The following is an 18,756-nucleotide window of genomic DNA, read 5'->3' on the forward strand; positions in this document are numbered from 1 at the left end:
CCAATTTTAATAGGATAGGCAACTTATGGGGCGAAGTTTTAAGTATTGACGAAGATATGTGCCAACAAGAGTCCTTTGTATGTGTAAAGATCAAGATAGCCACCAGATGCATGAAATCAATAAACAAAATGATAAACTTAGAATGCAAATGAGTCATATACCTAATTAGGGTATTTGAAGAGAAAATTACCGTTGCTAAAACAATAATGATGCCATGAGAATGTTGAAAACTATAACTCAAGTAAAGATAAAAAGTTTGATGATGGTAGGGTGGGCAGAGGAGAGGGAGATGATGACTGCTGGGATGATGAGTCGGCACATGAGCTGGAGCAAAATGATAATGAGGCAAAAGAGGTCAAGACACATGGGTTAAGTCATATAGTTGAAGTGGAGAAGAAAATGAGCTAGAGGAGTGAGACGATAGTTCCAGAGTCAATGGGGAAGGAGCTTAAGAAAGAAGCATGTGACACATTAATGGTAGTTGGAAACCAAACAAACAGCATAGCAATGGGCTATCAAAGATATAATGATCATATTTTCACACCTAGATTTGTAAGAAGTTTGAGTGGCTCAAGCTTACTCAAACCTGGTGTGGATCTAGAAGCGGTATTAGACCTAGTAATAGTGTGGTTGGGCCTTAGAATTTAACATTGAACCTGTTGTGCGAGAGTCTGTGGTGGCAGATTGTTAGGTTTTTGTTATTGGTAATTCCGTTTGACAAAACTCTTTTCAGTTGTAATTTTGTTTAACTTTTATTTCAGTGAGGCTATGGGTTTTTAGATGCGAATCCAACCCGAATTATGCCTTGCAGAGAAGTTTCAGAAGTTAATTCTTTCATGTTTTCCATTTCGCTGACTATATCGGAGATCGAGCTACCCAGTCAGCTCCACCCATTGGTGGGTCCGGGGTAGAGCCTGGGCGGGGTCGACGGGCAATACCCCTAAAGCAAAAGGCAAAATTGTAGTCGAAAGTGTTTGTTTCAGAAGTTTCACTCACCTACAAAAGTACTGGAAGTTGTATTTTTCCGCTCGAGTGGCCTTTTCCTACACTCGAGTAGAGATCGCGAATCTGTTTTGCTATAAAAGTTGCGGTTCAATCAGGTTTTAAGATACGGCTTCCAGATCTTTTTCTTGGGTATTAGGATTTTCATCTAGAGCTTCTTTGCTTGTTTCCTTTGATATCTATGAGAGTTTAACCATGAATTGAATGGATTATATCAAAGAGTTTGTTTAGTTTGTTTTTTTTTTCTAAAAAGAGAGTTGTTTTTCGGTGGATTCCGTAAAATTTGGGCCTGAAGCTTTGGTGGATTCCAGAGTGGCTCATCGTCATGGATTCGACATTGGCGTTGTGGTTTCAACGTTGAGCGAGACAATTCTGAGGTGAAGACGGGGCTGGAAGAGACACATAGGGGTCAGTTCGATTCGGGTGTGGATTCGCTAGGTAATTGAAAGTACACTTGTATAATTCTTTTGTGTCTTCTTAGTGGATTATTTTGTGGCTTTAGCCCGTAGTTTTTTATCACAATTGGAGCCACTCCAATTGTGATTTTTCCACGTTAAAATCGTTGTGTCGATTTGTCTTTGATTGGGATTGTTATTTACTATTTAAAATTGATACATAATCACAAATTATCTTCAAATTTTTAGATTTTTGATAGATGAATCACAAAGTGGGCCTATTAAGCAAATGGACATTCTAAGGCCTGGTGAGATAGATTCTAGTTTCTCTCAATTGTCTCTCTATTGTTGATCTCAAATAATTTTTCCCGCTTTTTCTCTTACAAAGTTCCACTTAAATCTCCATATCTCAAGCTTCCTCTATCTATTTCCAAATAAAAAATGCTTGGGACCTCTAATTAGAAGTGCCACTAGTGATGTCCCACCCACTGCCACTGTCAGTGCTGTGTCTTTTTTTTTTTTTTTTTCACCTCATTAGGAGTGTGTTTAGAGCTTCTAAATTAGAGATCTCTAGCATCACTATTTCCAAATTGGACAGGTATTTACTTGGTCTTTCCATCCTACATTTACTCTTTTCCGACACTTTTGTCTCTAACATTAACCTATATTTGGTTTTTCGTTTTTTAATTTTTTATTACCTTATCTAGTTATGCCTGTGCATCTATTCCTCCCTCTTCTTTTCCTTTCCCTTCCAAATGAAATCCAGAATCCTTTACTCAAGATTGGGAAGGATTATTGCGAGTACGAGTTTCTTATGGTTGGTTCCACAGTAGCCAGACGATTTGAAGGATCTATCATAACATTTTTTTCGGATTTTAAGTCATTGAATTTCTTTTTCTCTAAGAACCTCACGATCTCATTTAGAGAGTGATCAAATTATCACGTCAACATTACTCGGCAGGTAAAAGAATTCTAAAATCCATTGATGAGTCCGGGGAAAATGATGGTTTGTTATATCAATTTCCTTGTAGTTTGATGGTTTGTTCTATCAATTTCTTAGCCAAAATCGAAGATATAATATAAAAGGCATTCAATAAAATAGTTCAACTTAAATAATAAAGAAAATTTTATAATTTGTTTTGATATCATTGATAAAGATGATTTTGATGCAACGAAGGTACTTTCTCTCAAAGAATATGAAGTATAAACATTTTTTTTTTTTTCACTCTAAAATTGGTTGTTTACTCCATTATGTGGTTTTGCCCTTTTAAACATAGCTTCATTTTCTTCCGGCCTTGTCACGATGATCTATTTATATTGTACTACTCTTATACTGCTTGTCATTTACATCAATAAATTTCTTTTTTCGCCTACAAAAAGAAGATTTATTTTTCTTTTGTTTTTTTGGTTTTTTTTTTATTTTTTATTTTTGGTTGGCAAAAGAAAACTTTATTGATTTACATCAGTGTAAAAGACAATGGATACAATCGATAAAGATGGGATGCAAAGAATATCATAGCAATCAAACCAATTGCAACTAGGTTGCAACCAGAGAGAGAGAGTCCAATTATATGCTAGCACACTGCCAAGTTGGTAAGGCACCAACCAGCCAAAAAAAACACAATGACACAAGGCAGCCTAACTGATAACAGCTGCAAACAAACTCAGCCACAATCTCTGATCTACTTCCATTTGAGAACAATGTCGATGACTGAGAGGGGAAATCCTAGATTGAAGTTTTGAGCCAAAGAGCAGTTCTAATCTTGATAAGCTCAAACAGGTCAGAGGAAAAAAAAACATTTCAACTCTTAGATCACTTGACTTTTGTCTTCTTTTTAAACAATAGGAGCCCACACGAGTAATTCAATTACATCCAATATTTATTTTTATTTTTTTATCAGCAATTACATCCAATATTTTATGAACAAGAAGAAACCTTGGAAACAAATTTGAGCATGTTTTCTTTTATTTAATTGTGAATATAATTCTAGAAATAATAATTTAATTAGATTCAATATACAATGAACAAGTACTCCAATACTGGGTAATAAATCTCAACCCAACCAACTACAACCTCAAGTTGCAATTAGGCATAAAAATGTTGACTACAAAAACAGAATTTACAAGGATCCAAATTTTATATTCCTTAAAAAAGGTAAAATCTTTAACCTTTGGAAGTACCAATTTTACCTAACTTATGTTTCAAATAAATCAATTTTGAACCAAAAAATAATTGACTCTATCCATCACAACAACTAAACAACCGACACTAGTTGGAATTTTTCATTTTCTTTCTTATCTTGAAATATTCACAATTTGACAAAATGTCCGGTCCTTAATCGGACTGGACCGTGCTGTTGGGTCCGTGGAGGTCCATTACGGGTCTCGTTTTGATGATCTGAACCGTTCAATGTGTAGAACTCATCGAATACTATATGATTGTAAAAAATCATATTAATCGGATATCGATAGCTATGTGATCAAAACAGATTTTTGTCAACCGTTAATTTATTCACCGTCCATTTTTTTTATACAAAACTGATTTGATCACATAACTATCGATATCATATGTGATTTTTTTCAGGCATATAATACTCGACGAGTGCTACACATTGACGGTTCAGATTATCAAAACGAGATCTGTGGTGAACCCCCACAGGCCCAACAGCAAGGTCCAGTCCGATTAAGGACTGGACAGAAGCCAAGCCCTTGACGGTACCCCTAGAAAATGACAACAATAAGTTGTCTATCATCTTGGTTGGATCTAATATGATGTGATAATGTTTTGCTAAAAGTGTAATTATCTCACCGACATATAATTATGACATAACATTAAGTGGTAATCGTTTAACCGATTGGGCCATTCTAGTGCCAAGTGACAACTCTGCTGTTAGAAGTTTTGGGTTTGATTTTTAATTGTGTGTTTGGATTAAAAATTTGATAGAATACTGAAAATAGAATAAAATAATAATTAACTTTTCAAAATTATGTTTAATTTTACGATTTGAGAAATTATTTGTGAAGGTAAAGGAAATGGTAAGTGAAAAATAAAAAATAAAAAAAATAATATTTGCTCTATTTTATTCATTTTTTCCTTTCTCTTTTCTTTTCATGTGTAAACCTCTATGCAAATCTTTAATCTAGTTATAGTTTATTAAGGAATAAATTTCGTCTCATAATGTCACATTTTTCCTTTAGAATTTGATAATTAGCTCGTATATAATATAATACATAAATCAAGTTAAGGAGTTATCTAACCAGTAAAAATGTGAGAATAAAATTTAAAATTTTGAACTTTAGTCATTTCAAAAGGTTATTGAATATTTGGCCCATCATTAATTTCAAAACTCTAAAATTAATCAAATTTTATGAAATATCAAAATATATATACAAAAACATGTCGAGACAAAGCTTCACACTATTAACAAAAGTAAAAGTAGTAATTTTCTTTAAAAATATAATCAAAAGTCAGATCAATTACTTTATATATTTTCCCATGATAAGATATAGACTACTGGTCAAATTTCTCTTATTTCATTCAATCTTTGTCTTCTCTTCCTCTTCTTCTTTTTTTTATGTTATCTTATTTTATTTTATTTTTTTCCATGCCATTGCTTCTATAAATAGACACATTGATCACTAGCTAACATAACCCAAAAACTCTCTCTCTCTCTCTCTAGAAGTTAGCAGCCATGGCAAATCCTAGTGAATCTCTTCACAAGGTAAACTTTGCCAACAAGAGAAGCTTCGGCGCGGCGTTGAAGAAAGACCTGAAAGAGACTTTCTTCCCGGACGATCCATTCAAGCAGTTTGAGAACCAGCCATTCTCCAAAAAAACCAAGAAAGTGATACAGTACTTCGTTCCGGTCTTCGAGTGGCTACCAAAATACAATTTAAGTCTCTTCAAGTATGATCTTCTTGCCGGAATCACCGTTGCTAGCCTCGCCATACCTCAAGGAATCAGCTACGCTAAGCTCGCCAACATTCCTCCCATCATTGGCCTCTGTAAGCTTCACATCTACCAATTAATATACGTGGTCCAGCTCCGTTTGTTTTCGCAGAAAATATTTTGCTTTAAAAACACTTTTTTTAACAAAACTATTTTTCGGGTAGAAAATGCTTTTCTATGTTTGCTTGTAAGACAAAGGTGTTGGTGATTATGGTAGACTAGTAGTGGCGGCGTTGGTGGTGGTAGTGGCTGCAATAGAATGATTGTACTATGATAGTAACGATAGTGGAGGTGGTGGTAATAATGGTGATGTGGTGGTCGCAGCGGGCAATAGGGTAATGGTAATAGTAGTGGCGGGGGTGGTGGCAGATAGGCAGTAGTAGCGGTAGGATGGTTGCGTCGCGGTGATGGCAGTAGTAATGCGGTGATAAGCTTGTTTTCATTGATTACGAGAAATGTTTTGAATTTTTTTATAAAAAAAAAAATTATTGATGAATTAAAATGTACAATCAATAAATATTTTGATTTGACTGTCAAATCGTATGTCAAAAAATACTTTTGTGAAAATGTTTTCTTCTCAAACAAACAGTGCAGTAATGTAATTAATGGTATTAGTGAATTGGATTTTGTATAATTAATTAATAAAAGAGTCGGGATTGGGGGAAATGCAGATTCAAGCTTTGTGCCACCGCTGGTGTATGCGGTATTCGGAAGCTCAAAGCATTTGGCAGTAGGAACAGTGGCGGCTTGTTCATTGCTTATATCATCAATAATTGGAGGGAAAGTATCACCAATTGAAGAGCCTGAATTGTATCTTCATTTGGTTTTTACTGCTACTTTCTTCACTGGCCTCCTTCAAACTGCTATGGGTTTCTTACGGTAAGAGAGACTGACAAAGAGACAAGACAAACAATTACTTCATTGATAGATTTTAAACGTTAAGCTAATAATATAGGAAAATTTACCAATAAATCCCATTTCACAAACTATTAAACCAATTAGTCCCAACTTTATTCTTTTGTTCGGATAAGTCCTATCAGTGGGGAAGTTTGTTTTTTGCTGATCCTATTTTCCATATTTAGTGTAACTGTGTGGACATTTTACCCAATTAGTCAGAGCCTTCGATTTAAATTTAATTTTTATATAGAAAAATTCATATTTGAAATGAATTTCTATCCAACATTTTTGTCTACATATTTCCGTGGTCAAATTTTTCATCATTGCTAATTTTAAAAGCATAAAATGTTTCACAATTTCAAAAAGTAACCAAAAACCAAATCGATTTGTTCTCTGTATGTAGATTATTTGAATAGAGTATTTTAATCTTTGGTTATTTTAAAAGATTAAAATATTTATATTTGAAAAGATGGTTATATTTTTTTAAGTTAGATATAATATTTATAAGAGAAAAAGTAAATTGATTATGAATTTAATGTGATATTTATCTTATTCACTATTTTAACTTATTTTATTTATTTATTTATTTTTGAATTTAACCTAAAAAATAATATTTTATTTATTTATTTATTTTTGAATTTATTAAAACTTAAAAATAAATAAATCTAATTAATAGGATTGATTAGTAACTGTTGATAAAATAAAAATTACTTCTACTGAATCAATCTATTTTGTAACTATGAACTTATTATCGTGAATAATAATTGTGGTAACACTTGTATATTGTGCAGGCTAGGAATATTGATAGATTTTTTATCGCATTCAGTGATCACTGGGTTCATGGGAGGGACAGCAATTATTATTATCCTACAACAATTGAAAGGCGTGTTTGGTGTGACTCATTTTACCACCAAAACCGACGTCGTTTCTGTTTTGCGTTCTATTTTCAGCCACAGAGATGAGGTAATCAATCAATTCCCACAATTCTCACTACTCCCCTCTCCATCTTCCTCTCTTTTTTTCTTCTCTTTCTTTTTCTATCCCTTTCACATTTTGACTACAAGTCATCTTACCATTTTGTGTTATACCCACACTATTTGTTGCATCACTAATTCAATGTATACAAAATTAATCCAAAAAATATATATTAAGAATATACATATATCAATATCATAAAGCTTCCTCTAGTGAAAATAAAGAGGATACATGAGAAAACTTCTAATATAACCATGCTCATATATACATTTTTCATATTTTTTGGTAATTTAATTATATTTATGTATATGTATCATAACTCTTTGGTGTATATATAAATGGATGGAAATATACAGGTAGTGTTTGGTAGAGTTTTTTAAATATAATTTGAGAATATGAGTTGTATTTTGAGTTTGTGAGTTTTGGAATTATGATTTCAGTGTGGAAAATTTGTTTGGTAAATGAGTTTTGAAAAGAGTTTTGAATTGAGTGAGGAATTTTTAATGTGACATATGATATTTGATACAAAAACTTACAACTTATAACCAAACACACAACTTAAATTCTATTAAAGCTTATAAAATTTTTTAAAATATTTGGAAAATATTTTTTGTTGAATATATAAAAATTAACAAGTGTCAATTGCAAAAAAATAAAAAAATAATTGCACTGTTCCGGTCAACCGGCCGGACGACTGGTTAGTCCAAATTTTTTTGCCTTCAACCAAGTTTTCAAAAATAAGTGCGGAATTAATTTTTGAAACTCGTAAATAAACATCATGTGCAAAATAAGCCTTAGAACTAACGTTCCAGAGTTGTACTAGACAGAACCAGAAATTTTCTTCAATCTAGCAATTGGGTTAGACAGTCCAGTTGAGAGGGTTTTGGGCTCATCACCAAGATAAGTCCAAAGTGGGCTTCCAACCGCTCAACTGGACTCTCAAATGCAGTCACTAAAATTGATGAAAGGTTAGTCCAAAAAAAAATGTGCTTATATGTGATAAATGTATAACAAATTTATAAGAAACATCTAAGAATATAAAAATTCCACTAAAATATTAACAATTTTGACATTATTCTCACCTTATCATTATCTTGATGGAACCATAATAAAAAGTAAGAATAAACTTCTTCATAAAAAAAGGAAACTTATATGAATCAAGGGCTGGTATTTAGCCACTTTTAACCCTCAGAATCTTTGTATTTGTTACAGCCATATACAGAGCTGTAAAAAGAAATTTATGGACAAAAGAATATAATTTTATGGTTTACATCACATCTATAGCAAGAAATGGAGAAGCCTTTGTCTAGACTACATGGCCCTACTCAAAAAAAAATATCCATATTCCCATATATATTCTACAAGATATTCTACTATCCTCCCTAACTTTGTTCCAAAGTTGAGTCATATGACGATCAAATTACTTTCTTTTTTTGTGTGTGATAAATAATAATAGGAAAATATTGAGCAAACATAAAGCCTCTGTTTACTTATGTTTTCAAAATGTGATTCTACATTGAGTTTTAAATATGATATTTGGAACGTGTTTTGGAAACACAGATGTCTACGCCAGGAGTGAGTTTTGAAAAAAAAATTTGCAAATTTTGCCTAACCGGTCGTCTGGCCGGTTGACCGGAATAGTATTTTATTTTATTTTTATTTTTTTTTGCAATTGATATGTTAATTTTTATATATTCAAGAAAAACATTTTCTGATTTTTTTAAAATTTTTATGTGCTTTAAAATAATTTTGAGTTGTATGTTTGGTTATGAGTTATAAATTTTTATATCAAATATCAAATTTCACATCAACAATTCCTCACTTAATTCAAAACTATTTTTAAAACTCTTTATCAAACAAATTTTCTACACTCAAATTATAATTTCAAACCTTACAAACTCAAAATACAACTCATACTCTCATATTATAATTACAAAACTCTACCAAACACAACCAAAGTGCGTCGGTCGATTCATAACCTAATTCTTGGCCAACACAGCTGATTTGACAGCTATAAAAGCTCTTTCTGCAACTAATCATTCTTAAAATTCACAATTATGTCACTTGATTCTTGATACCAATTCATCTCCAATTATGACAACTATACCAATTCATCTCCAGTACTGATATTTAAAACCTTGACAATAATAGAACTTGAAATAAATCACGTTATATTCTCTATAAACAATCTATTCGTATGGCATTACTGTTCATATTTTTTTTTAGCCATTCAATTGTTAATTAATTTACTTTTTATTTATTGTTTATTTTATAGTGGCACTGGCAGAGCGCAATTGTGGGTATAATTTTCCTTGCTTTCCTCCAATTCACTCGATTTGTGGTGAGTTATCTGTCCGTACTTGTACATACATACACCAATATTTATGTATAGCCATGTATTTACATACTATTATTATTTGTGAATACTTTTTTTATTTTTTTTCTTTATCCACAGAAGAAAGAGAAAAAAAAAAAAAAAAAAAGAAGAGATTTTATTGATTTAATGAAAATAATTTTTTTTTAATTACAAGATTACACCAGTGAAAAGGGTTAGGGACATCATTGGTATATATACTTTGGTGTACTACATCCATAAAAAGCATGATTACTATTACACTCCGTTTGAACGAATAATATTTTTTTTTATTTTTGTACATTTGGTATAATAGAAAAAAATGAACAAATAAAAAATAATAATAATTTACAACAAATATTTTTCATGATCAAAGGAAAATAAACTTATATGAGCAGAAAATGTATTTTATTTTTAAAAAAAGAAAAAAATATATATTTTTTACCTAAAGTCTTACCAATATCACCACACTACTAGATTACTCTCAACTCTACCAACACACCACTATCACCATTGGCATCATCACTGCGGCCACTCCACCACCACCTCCGAATCCACCTTTGTCCTATCACCACCACCAAACATAGAAAAATATTTTTCAGAAAAAGAATTTCGTAAAAACTGATTTCTATTAGAAAATATTTTTTGCTCAAACAAACGAAGCGTTAGAGAATTTCATTTTACCTCCAAATTGTTCTTCAAAAAATTAAGTAGATTATTGTCCTTTTAATTATATTAATTTTACATCTAAACTCGCACTACTCCTGTTGTCACTTATCATTATAATGAGATAAAATCTCTTCATTTTATTCTCAAATTATTCTTCGAAAATCAATTAGACCCTTAAACATGTATGGGGGCACTTTGGGGAGTAAAACAAGAGTCTAATTGATTTTTTTTAAAAAAGCTTTGGGGATAATATTATTTGTCTTAGGTGTATATAGATAGTTAGTTTTACTGATATTTAGTGAAATATACTGAAATTGCAGAAGCAAAAGAGACCAAGGTTGTTCTGGGTATCAGCAATGGGTCCAATGGTGGTGGTGGTTATTGGCGGTCTTTTTGCTTATTTTGCTCATGCAGAGAAACATGGCATTGAAATTGTTAGTCTTTCTTCCTCTTCTGTACTTCAACTTATTACACTAGTGAATTTTTTAGTAGACCTGTTTTTCTTTAAAGCTCCCATAGCCTCGTCTCATAAATGTAAGAGAGCTATGGCTATGGTGAGAAAATTGGTGAACATAAATAGAAACACCCCTCAAACAATATTTATTTGCCTTGCACTACTCACTTTATGTCACTCCAGTTATGGTTAATCACCAAAAAAAAATTATTAGACTCTTTAAAAATATTATGTGATAATATCTATATAGTATTCCCCATTAATGAGAAATACATTATGTGGGTTGTGAATCAATATGTGCCACGCGTAAAAGTTTTCTTTAGGTGATTAGTTTTAAATTAATATTATATAAACCTCTGTTATCAGAATCTTATGATTCGCGATTCGATTATGATTCGCGATTCGATTCGCGATTCGATTCATAATTTTTGCAAAAGCGATACGAATCTATAGGTGAATCTTTCTGTTATCAAAATCTTACGATTTACGATTCGATTCACGATTCGATTCGAATTTTTTGCAAAATCGATACGAATCTATGGATGAATCCATTTTGGAAGTAAATCTCTAATGAATCGCACGATTTCACAATCGATTCACGATTCAATTCACTTTTTACGATTCATTTAATTTTTTAAATTATTGTGTCCGACTTATTTTCAACTATTTCTTTCTCCATATTTTTAGTGAAAATGACATAATACAACGTCTAATAGCGTTTAATACCAAAATAACCAACATACATACATAATTTGTTATTATTTTAGTGATCATGAAGTTTTCAATAAAATCCAATCAGATTCAGTCAGACCCAACATATTTTTAACATTTCTTCTCATTTTTTTCCCCTTTAAAAAATCATAATATATCTTCTAAAGATATTTAAGATTAAAGTTACACTATGAATTATCTATTGCTATTTTATTAAATTGAATATTACATATGTGAAGTCAGTTATACCTTTGAAAATGTTTTAGGCTTTACAATAAAATATTCTAAATAATTCTTTCTTATTATTTGTTCACTATTACTTAGAAAAATATGTATACTTATTGTCCAAATATCAATATCGTTGTTAATTATTGTTATTTTGGAAATTGATAATTTGTTTATTTGGTTATTATCTTTATTAAGAATGGTTGATAAGAAATATCTAAAAAGAAAAAAAGTATGATAGTGATCTTACATAAGAATTTTGTTAACTTCTTACCTATTAAAATACGTGATTATCATTCAAAATAACATTTTCATTGATTTAAGTCTAAATATTTCATATTCATAAGATATATTTAACATCTAAATGTGTAAATATATATTTTAAAGTAATTTTAAAAAAGTGACCGAATCTTTACGATTCACGATTCGATTCGATTCACGATTCGGTATAAGGTCATTTCGATTCACGATACGAATCTCGATTTGACAACTATGATATAAACAATGTCATATAGTACTCCAAGACTACTTTTGGGGTGTTTTGAAAAGTTAGTAAAAAATTAATTTTTTATTTTTTTAGCTTATTTTATCTTTTTGTGAGTAAGTTATATGAGAGGTGATGTGACTCAAAATGGATAAAAAATTAGAAGTTGACTTTTTACCTGCTTCCTAAAACACTTATGAATATTTACTCCACCCACTAACAAGTAATTATTATATAATCTCAAACCATCACATAACATCAATTGTTTTCAATCAATAATATAGAGAAAAATTTTATTAGTAAAATAATATTAATTTACATTTATCAAATAATTAAAAGATCAATAATAACTCATTTGGTGTTTTGAATTTCTTTACTTTACTAAAAACCACCTAAATGGTTTTCCACCAATAACATGCATGTTGTGTGAACAAACTTATCTGGAGAGATGTAGGATTTAATGAGTGGTAGTACTCAGAGCAAGGCCACATGACATGTGTAACCCACCAATGGCCAAAAAATCTACAATTATTTGGTCATTAAGACTTTGCACCTTTGTGTCGAAGTTTATCTCACAACAGAAACAGATCTGACCTTCCTTTTTGTCTTCTTTAGAAAGAGTTTTTTGCTTTTACTCAACAATTATTGGGTCAAATTTTTTTTATTATTTTCATGTCAATCATGAATATGCTAAAGTTATCACAATTCAATTTCCACACACACCTCCAAAAACATAAAAACAAAAAATCCTTGTGACCATAAGTTTCAAAACTCCCACTAATTTTTTTTATTATAAAGAAATTGATTTTTGTGATTTGAAACAACTCCACATCACTCAAAGAGATAGTAAATCGGACTTTTTATGGTTACATTTTTTTCCCCCCTAATTATCGAGAAATCTTTTCATACTTTAGACTTAATCTTACACCATATATCTCACGTTTATATTATTCGTCAATTAGGTATATTAGGTCAATTTAAACACATCATCAAAAAATATTATTTCAAACGTTTCAATTTACAATTGGTGCCAAGAACCCTTGACAACGAAACTGCTAATATGAGATAGACAACATAAGATAGTGATTGGACATGTCTCAAGAAAGCATATATAAAGGCACACACAACTTGTATAATTATACAATTGTAGGAATGCATGGAACTAATTGATTTACTTGTCCTCATGATTTGGACAAATTGCTTGAAAGCTGCACCACAGCTTATCCATGTGGTTGTTTGGCAATTTTTGTTAATTCAGGTTTTGGAAAATGTCCAAGACCTAAAAAGTGAAAATGGATTTTTCTTAGCTAGCTCCAAAACCTAAAAAGAGAAAAGTGAAAATGGATTTTTCCCAGATAGCTCCAAGACCTAAAAAGTGAAAATGGATTTTTCCTAGTTAACTCCACTCATACTATGGCATCAACCAAATTATAGTATGAGAGAGAAAAGAATAGTTAAATGGAATATTTTTTTCGCATTACAATATTAAAGAAAAGATAGAAATGTCATCAAAATTGATAGAATATAAAGACATGGGATTCTTTGTTCGATATTTTTTCATTCCCAATGCAATTTTAATCACACGATCTTATCTTGAAATTTTTGTATTTTGAAGTTTCTAATTTTTATGATTGTAAATGCATTAAGAGAGAAAGAGAGAGGAATCATTTGAGACTGAATCCATAACTCATGAAAAACAAATGCTCTTGTTCACAAAACTACCAAAAAATCAAATTTAATTTACGATTTCTGTGGTTATTCAACATGAATTTTCAAAACTAGAGTTAAGAATCCCATTTTAACATTTTTTTTTTCAAATAATAAATAAAAAAATTAAAGAGAAATGAGCAATGGACGAAGCCCTAGTGGTCAAAGAGTCATTTAAGCCTAGTTCGATCTTGTTAGGATTATGGACACCCAAAAAATGAACAACAAGCAATCACACACACAAATAAGACACAAATATTTACATGGTTCGGTCAAATGCCTATGTCAACGAAACAAAAATGAGAATTTCACTAAAACAGAGCAAATACAAAAACAGAGGAGGAGAAATATACTCTCACTCAACTCGTAGCTCTCTATCTCTCAAATTTCTAATGATACAAGTCACCCTCTCCCTCCCGTCTCTATTTATACACAAAGAGAGAGAGGGGGAGACAAACCTACCAAAATTTCTACCTTCTTTTGGTAAGAGTCAACAATGGCAAGAACTTGAAGAGAAAGGAGAGCTGGTCTTGCAAATGCCCAACTCAGACTTCCTTCACTTGCGATGGAAGTCATCGTACGCCATCCTTCCTTGACTCTCTCTCTCTGCATGCATGTGAGTTGGAGCTAATAGATCTTAGGGGCATCTTCGACCTCTTCCCCTTGACCCAAAAAGGGGGGGAAAAAAAATGAAGCATATTAAGAACAATATTGGGCACATGTATCTCAAAAAGTTTGATGAGGGTAGAGAAATGTGCTAATTAACCATGAAAGATGATCCGAAATTTCTTACTATTATGATCATGCTCTTATGATTTATCATAAAATTCTTAATCTGTTTTTGGGCTTTTGATTGCAGGTAGGTCACTTGTCGAAAGGAATAAATCCCTTATCCATTAAACATTTGAACTTTGACCCTAAGTACATATCAGCACCTATACAAGCTGGGATCATCACTGCCATGGTGGCTCTGGCTGTAAGAACCCCAACAACACACTTGACCTTTTTCATATGTTACATTTATGTTCTTTTAAAGGAGAAAATTATATTAATGGGAAACGAGAATCAAGAAAATAATTTGCAGATAAATAGAGTGCAAATGAGATTTGTACCATTTTTGCACAGTTCACTTGTACAAGGTGCACATGTCTCACTTGCATTCTGTTAATTTGCAATTATTTTAACCATTTCTCATTTATTTGATATTCCTCATTCTATTAATTTATTTACCACTTTAGTTTCCTCCAAACAATTAGCATTTAACTTCAAACTATAATATCATGTTAAAAATGTTATTGCAGGAAGGAATAGCAATTGGAAGGAGTTTTGCCATAATGAAAAATGAACATATGGATGGAAACAAGGAGATGGTAGCTTTCGGTTTAATGAACATTGTTGGATCTTTCACTTCATGCTATTTAACTACTGGTATATACTTATGAACTTCCCAAATATCTTGAATGTTATGTAACTCTACATCATTTTCTATTTAATTTTTTTTTTTTCCTTTTTCGATCTTTAATTTTAAAAAATGAAAACTTGTTTTAGTTAATACTTTTTGCATGCGTGAATGTTTAATTTGCAGGGCCATTTTCAAAAACAGCAGTTAATTTCAATGCTGGGTGCAAGACACAAATGACAAATGTGGTGATGGCCATATGTATGATGTTGACCTTATTGTTCTTGGCTCCTCTGTTCAGTTACACCCCCATTGTCGGTCTTTCTGCCATCATCATGTCAGCAATGTTCGGTTTGATCAAGTATAAAAAGGCTTATCACATGTTCAAGACTGACAAGTTTGATTTTTGCATTTGCATGGTTGCATTCATTGCTGTTGCCTTCATAAGCATGGACATCGGCCTCATGCTATCAGTAAGAATTTCTTCCAAGTGACATAATTCCAATTTTATGACATATAAATCTAATGGTTTCAATATTTGCTTCTTGGAAATTTAACAAATCTTGACTTTGCTTAAAGTCGATATCAAATGATGATCCAAATAGTAATGCTACAGACTATGAAAAATTGCATTCATTTTCGTGGAATATGTGCCCATCCATAACGAATGCAATGTTGCTAGCTGTAACACTGCATTTTGGATGCGATAAATATTGTTAATGGAATCCAAGTAGTTTAGCCATCAAACCATTTAAATTGAGTTGGTTACAACAATACCAAGTCATTGGACAAGCATATTGTCTGATGGAAATAGAAGATTCAAATTAATAATTGAGATGATTGCTCAATGTAAAATTTTAAAGTATTGTATAGAATCATAATTTTTAGTTCATTCATTTTGTAAAGCAAATGCATCAATACAAGATCTCATCTCTCCTCTCCCATTTCATCCAATTTAAAATTAAGAAAATCTAATTCTTATTATGTGAATTGATGTAATTCTTTGGTTTCAGGTAGGACTTTCCATACTCAGAGCACTTTTATATGTGGCTAGGCCTGTTACTTGCAAGCTTGGAAACATACCAAACTCGACATTGTATCGCGATATAGAACAGTATCCTGACGCAATAGAGGTCCCTGGGATCCTCATTTTGAAACTTGGTTCCCCTATATACTTTCCGAATTGCACTTACATAAAAGAGAGGTAATTAATTTTGATTTTACTTTTTTATCATTTTTGACAAGATATTGACAATTGTGGACCGACTGCATATCTTACGTCTCTATCCAATTTTTGAGTAGGATTTTGAGATGGGTTAGAGATGAACAAGCAGCTGCGAATTCTAAAGGGAATGGTGATATTGAGCATATTTTGCTAGATTTGGGAGGTAATAATTCACCTACTAAATTTGCAAAGCAAGATTGACAACTATTTATACTTGGCAACATTGATGGTACAAGAATAACTTACCAAATGCTACCCTTATATATATCAATATTGCTATGTGCATAGAAAAAAAAATATATACACTTCATTATTATATATTTATAATCTAATGTGTATTGGTGTTGCTAATACAACATAAATATGGCTATGTAGGAGTTACATCCATTGACATAACGGGTGTTGAAACCCTAACTGAGGTCCGAAGAAGCTTGGAAGCCAAAGGGCTTAAGGTGAGTTACAACATATATATATCCTTTACAGACCATTTGCCAAATACTGTAACTTCCCTACATTCTAACCTCATACATTTTTGCAGGTGACTTTAGTAAACCCTAGGCTTGAGGTGATGGAGAAGTTGATAGCAACGAAATTTGTAGATTTAATTGGGAAAGAGAATGTGTTCTTATCAATCGAAGATGCAATTGAGGCTTGTAGATTTACACTCAAAAGTTCAAAACAATTTGAAGTATAAGGCTGTAATTAGGCAAGTGATGTAGTATACTAGCATGTAATTATTGAAAAATCATCTTTCTGCACCACAGGGTGAGAGGGGCGAGGATTAATATATGCTCGATTTAGATTTATAATGATGATTAATCACGAAAGTAGAGGTCAAGTTCTGTGTTTTACTCATTCTTAAAATGATAATATGATCAATATGTTGGAGTCACATTTTTAGTACATATGGTTATTATAGGTCACTTTCTAGTTGAGAAGCAATTTATATAAGTAAAATCATACTAACATGCATAGATTTTCTACTGTTTAATGAAAGCTAAGGATAAAAATAAATAAAAAAGTGGAATTTAGAAGATGAAATATAAATTCCAAAACAATGCACACACGATCCATTAATCAAAGTCAATTGAAAAGAATAAAAAAACAAAACAAAACAAAACAAAAAATAAAATAGTTTGAAAAGATCATCATGAAATGCAATGTGAAAATAATTGTGGTGTTACAAATGATTTGTTAAAGTGGAAATTTTATTTTGCCCTCTAAACTATCATTCAAAAATTAATTTAGCTCTTATTCCCTTCTTTTAATTATATCAATTTTATATTTAACTATTCGATTTTGAATCAATTTCACCATTGCCGACTATCGTCTATAATCAGATATGGTAGCAAACTTCGTTTGAAGCTTCATTTTGCTTCCAAAATTATCTCCAATTATCAATTACACCTAGAACATATTAAAAAATTAAGAGAAAATTTTTTTCCCCCTAAATTATGTACTCAAAAATTAATTCAACTCCTATCCTTTATACACCTAAACTATTTGATTTGAGGTCAAGTTTACCTCTGTCGCTAGTTGCCATCTATAATCATAGAATTTGCTGAGGTAACGTCAAAAATTCGTTAAAACTTCATTTTACTAGCCAACTATCCCCAAATATTAACTAGATGCCTGAATATATTAGAAAAATTAAATTTAAATATCTAATAATAATTTTTCATCTAAAAAGATGAGAAAAATAAATTTTAAATAAAAATATTTATGTATTTGTGCTATTAAATATTTTCTAAACCCACAATTGCTAAGGAAGAGAGAAATAAAGAATAGACTAGGAATTTTGGGGAGGAATTTCATTTTGCCACCCAAATTATACCTCGATGATCAATTTAACCCATGTACTCCTTATAATTTTAATTTTACACCTAAACTATTTAATTTTGGAACAATTTCACCCATACCATCAGCTACCATCTATAATTAGATTGCACTTGCTGCCGTCTTCATTTGAAATTTCATTTTACCTCCCAAATATCTCCAAAATATCAATTACACTCCTAAACAAAATGAAGTTTGGGGGTCTAATTGATATTTTTTTAGGTAGTTAATAAAATTTCAAACGAAATTTCGGTACTAGGTCAGCAACTTTTGTTTGATTATAAACGGCAGCTGACGCATGGGTGAAATTTATCCAAAATCAAATAGTTTAGGTGCAAAATTGATATAATTAAAAAGATATGGATTGAATTGACTTTGAATGGTAGTTGGGAAGGGTAAAATGAAATTTTCTCAAAAATTAAATTTAAATATTTAATTATCAAATGTTTATCTCAAAAAGTGAGTAGAATAAATT

General features: G+C 31.3%; 1 protein-coding gene across 2 annotated transcripts; it reads left to right on the top strand.

The window, feature by feature from the left end:
- Positions 1-4,876: 4,876 nt before the first annotated feature.
- On the top strand, positions 4,877-17,337 carry LOC114319350 (putative sulfate transporter 3.5). Of its 2 annotated transcripts, XM_028266348.2 has the most exons (12): positions 4,877-5,402; positions 6,018-6,225; positions 7,035-7,206; positions 9,494-9,559; positions 10,561-10,674; positions 14,681-14,797; positions 15,123-15,249; positions 15,407-15,693; positions 16,234-16,424; positions 16,523-16,608; positions 16,821-16,897; positions 16,984-17,337. In XM_028266348.2, the coding sequence occupies exons 1-12, from the start codon at positions 5,090-5,092 to the stop codon at positions 17,137-17,139; spliced, it is 1,914 nt and encodes a 637-aa protein (XP_028122149.2). In that variant the 5' UTR covers positions 4,877-5,089; the 3' UTR covers positions 17,140-17,337. The 2 variants fall into 2 exon arrangements, with proteins under 2 accessions (XP_028122149.2, XP_028122150.2); XM_028266349.2 differs by lacking the exon at positions 10,561-10,674 and having other exon boundaries at positions 4,911-5,402.
- The last annotated feature ends 1,419 nt before the right edge of the window (positions 17,338-18,756 follow it).

Source organism: Camellia sinensis, chromosome 13 (assembly GCF_055761805.1).
Source record: "Camellia sinensis isolate YWXY chromosome 13, ASM5576180v1, whole genome shotgun sequence".
Lineage (NCBI taxonomy): Eukaryota > Viridiplantae > Streptophyta > Magnoliopsida > Ericales > Theaceae > Camellia > Camellia sinensis.

Bases quoted from the DNA above. Each gene is read 5' to 3' on its own strand.
- LOC114319350 (XM_028266348.2), top strand. From the start codon at position 5,090: ATGGCAAATCCTAGTGAATCTCTTCACAAGGTAAACTTTGCCAACAAG. The intron at 5,403-6,017 runs GTAAGCTTCACA...GGGGAAATGCAG, and splicing joins TCCTCCCATCATTGGCCTCT to ATTCAAGCTTTGTGCCACCG. The intron at 10,675-14,680 runs GTTAGTCTTTCT...TTTTGATTGCAG, and splicing joins AGAAACATGGCATTGAAATT to GTAGGTCACTTGTCGAAAGG.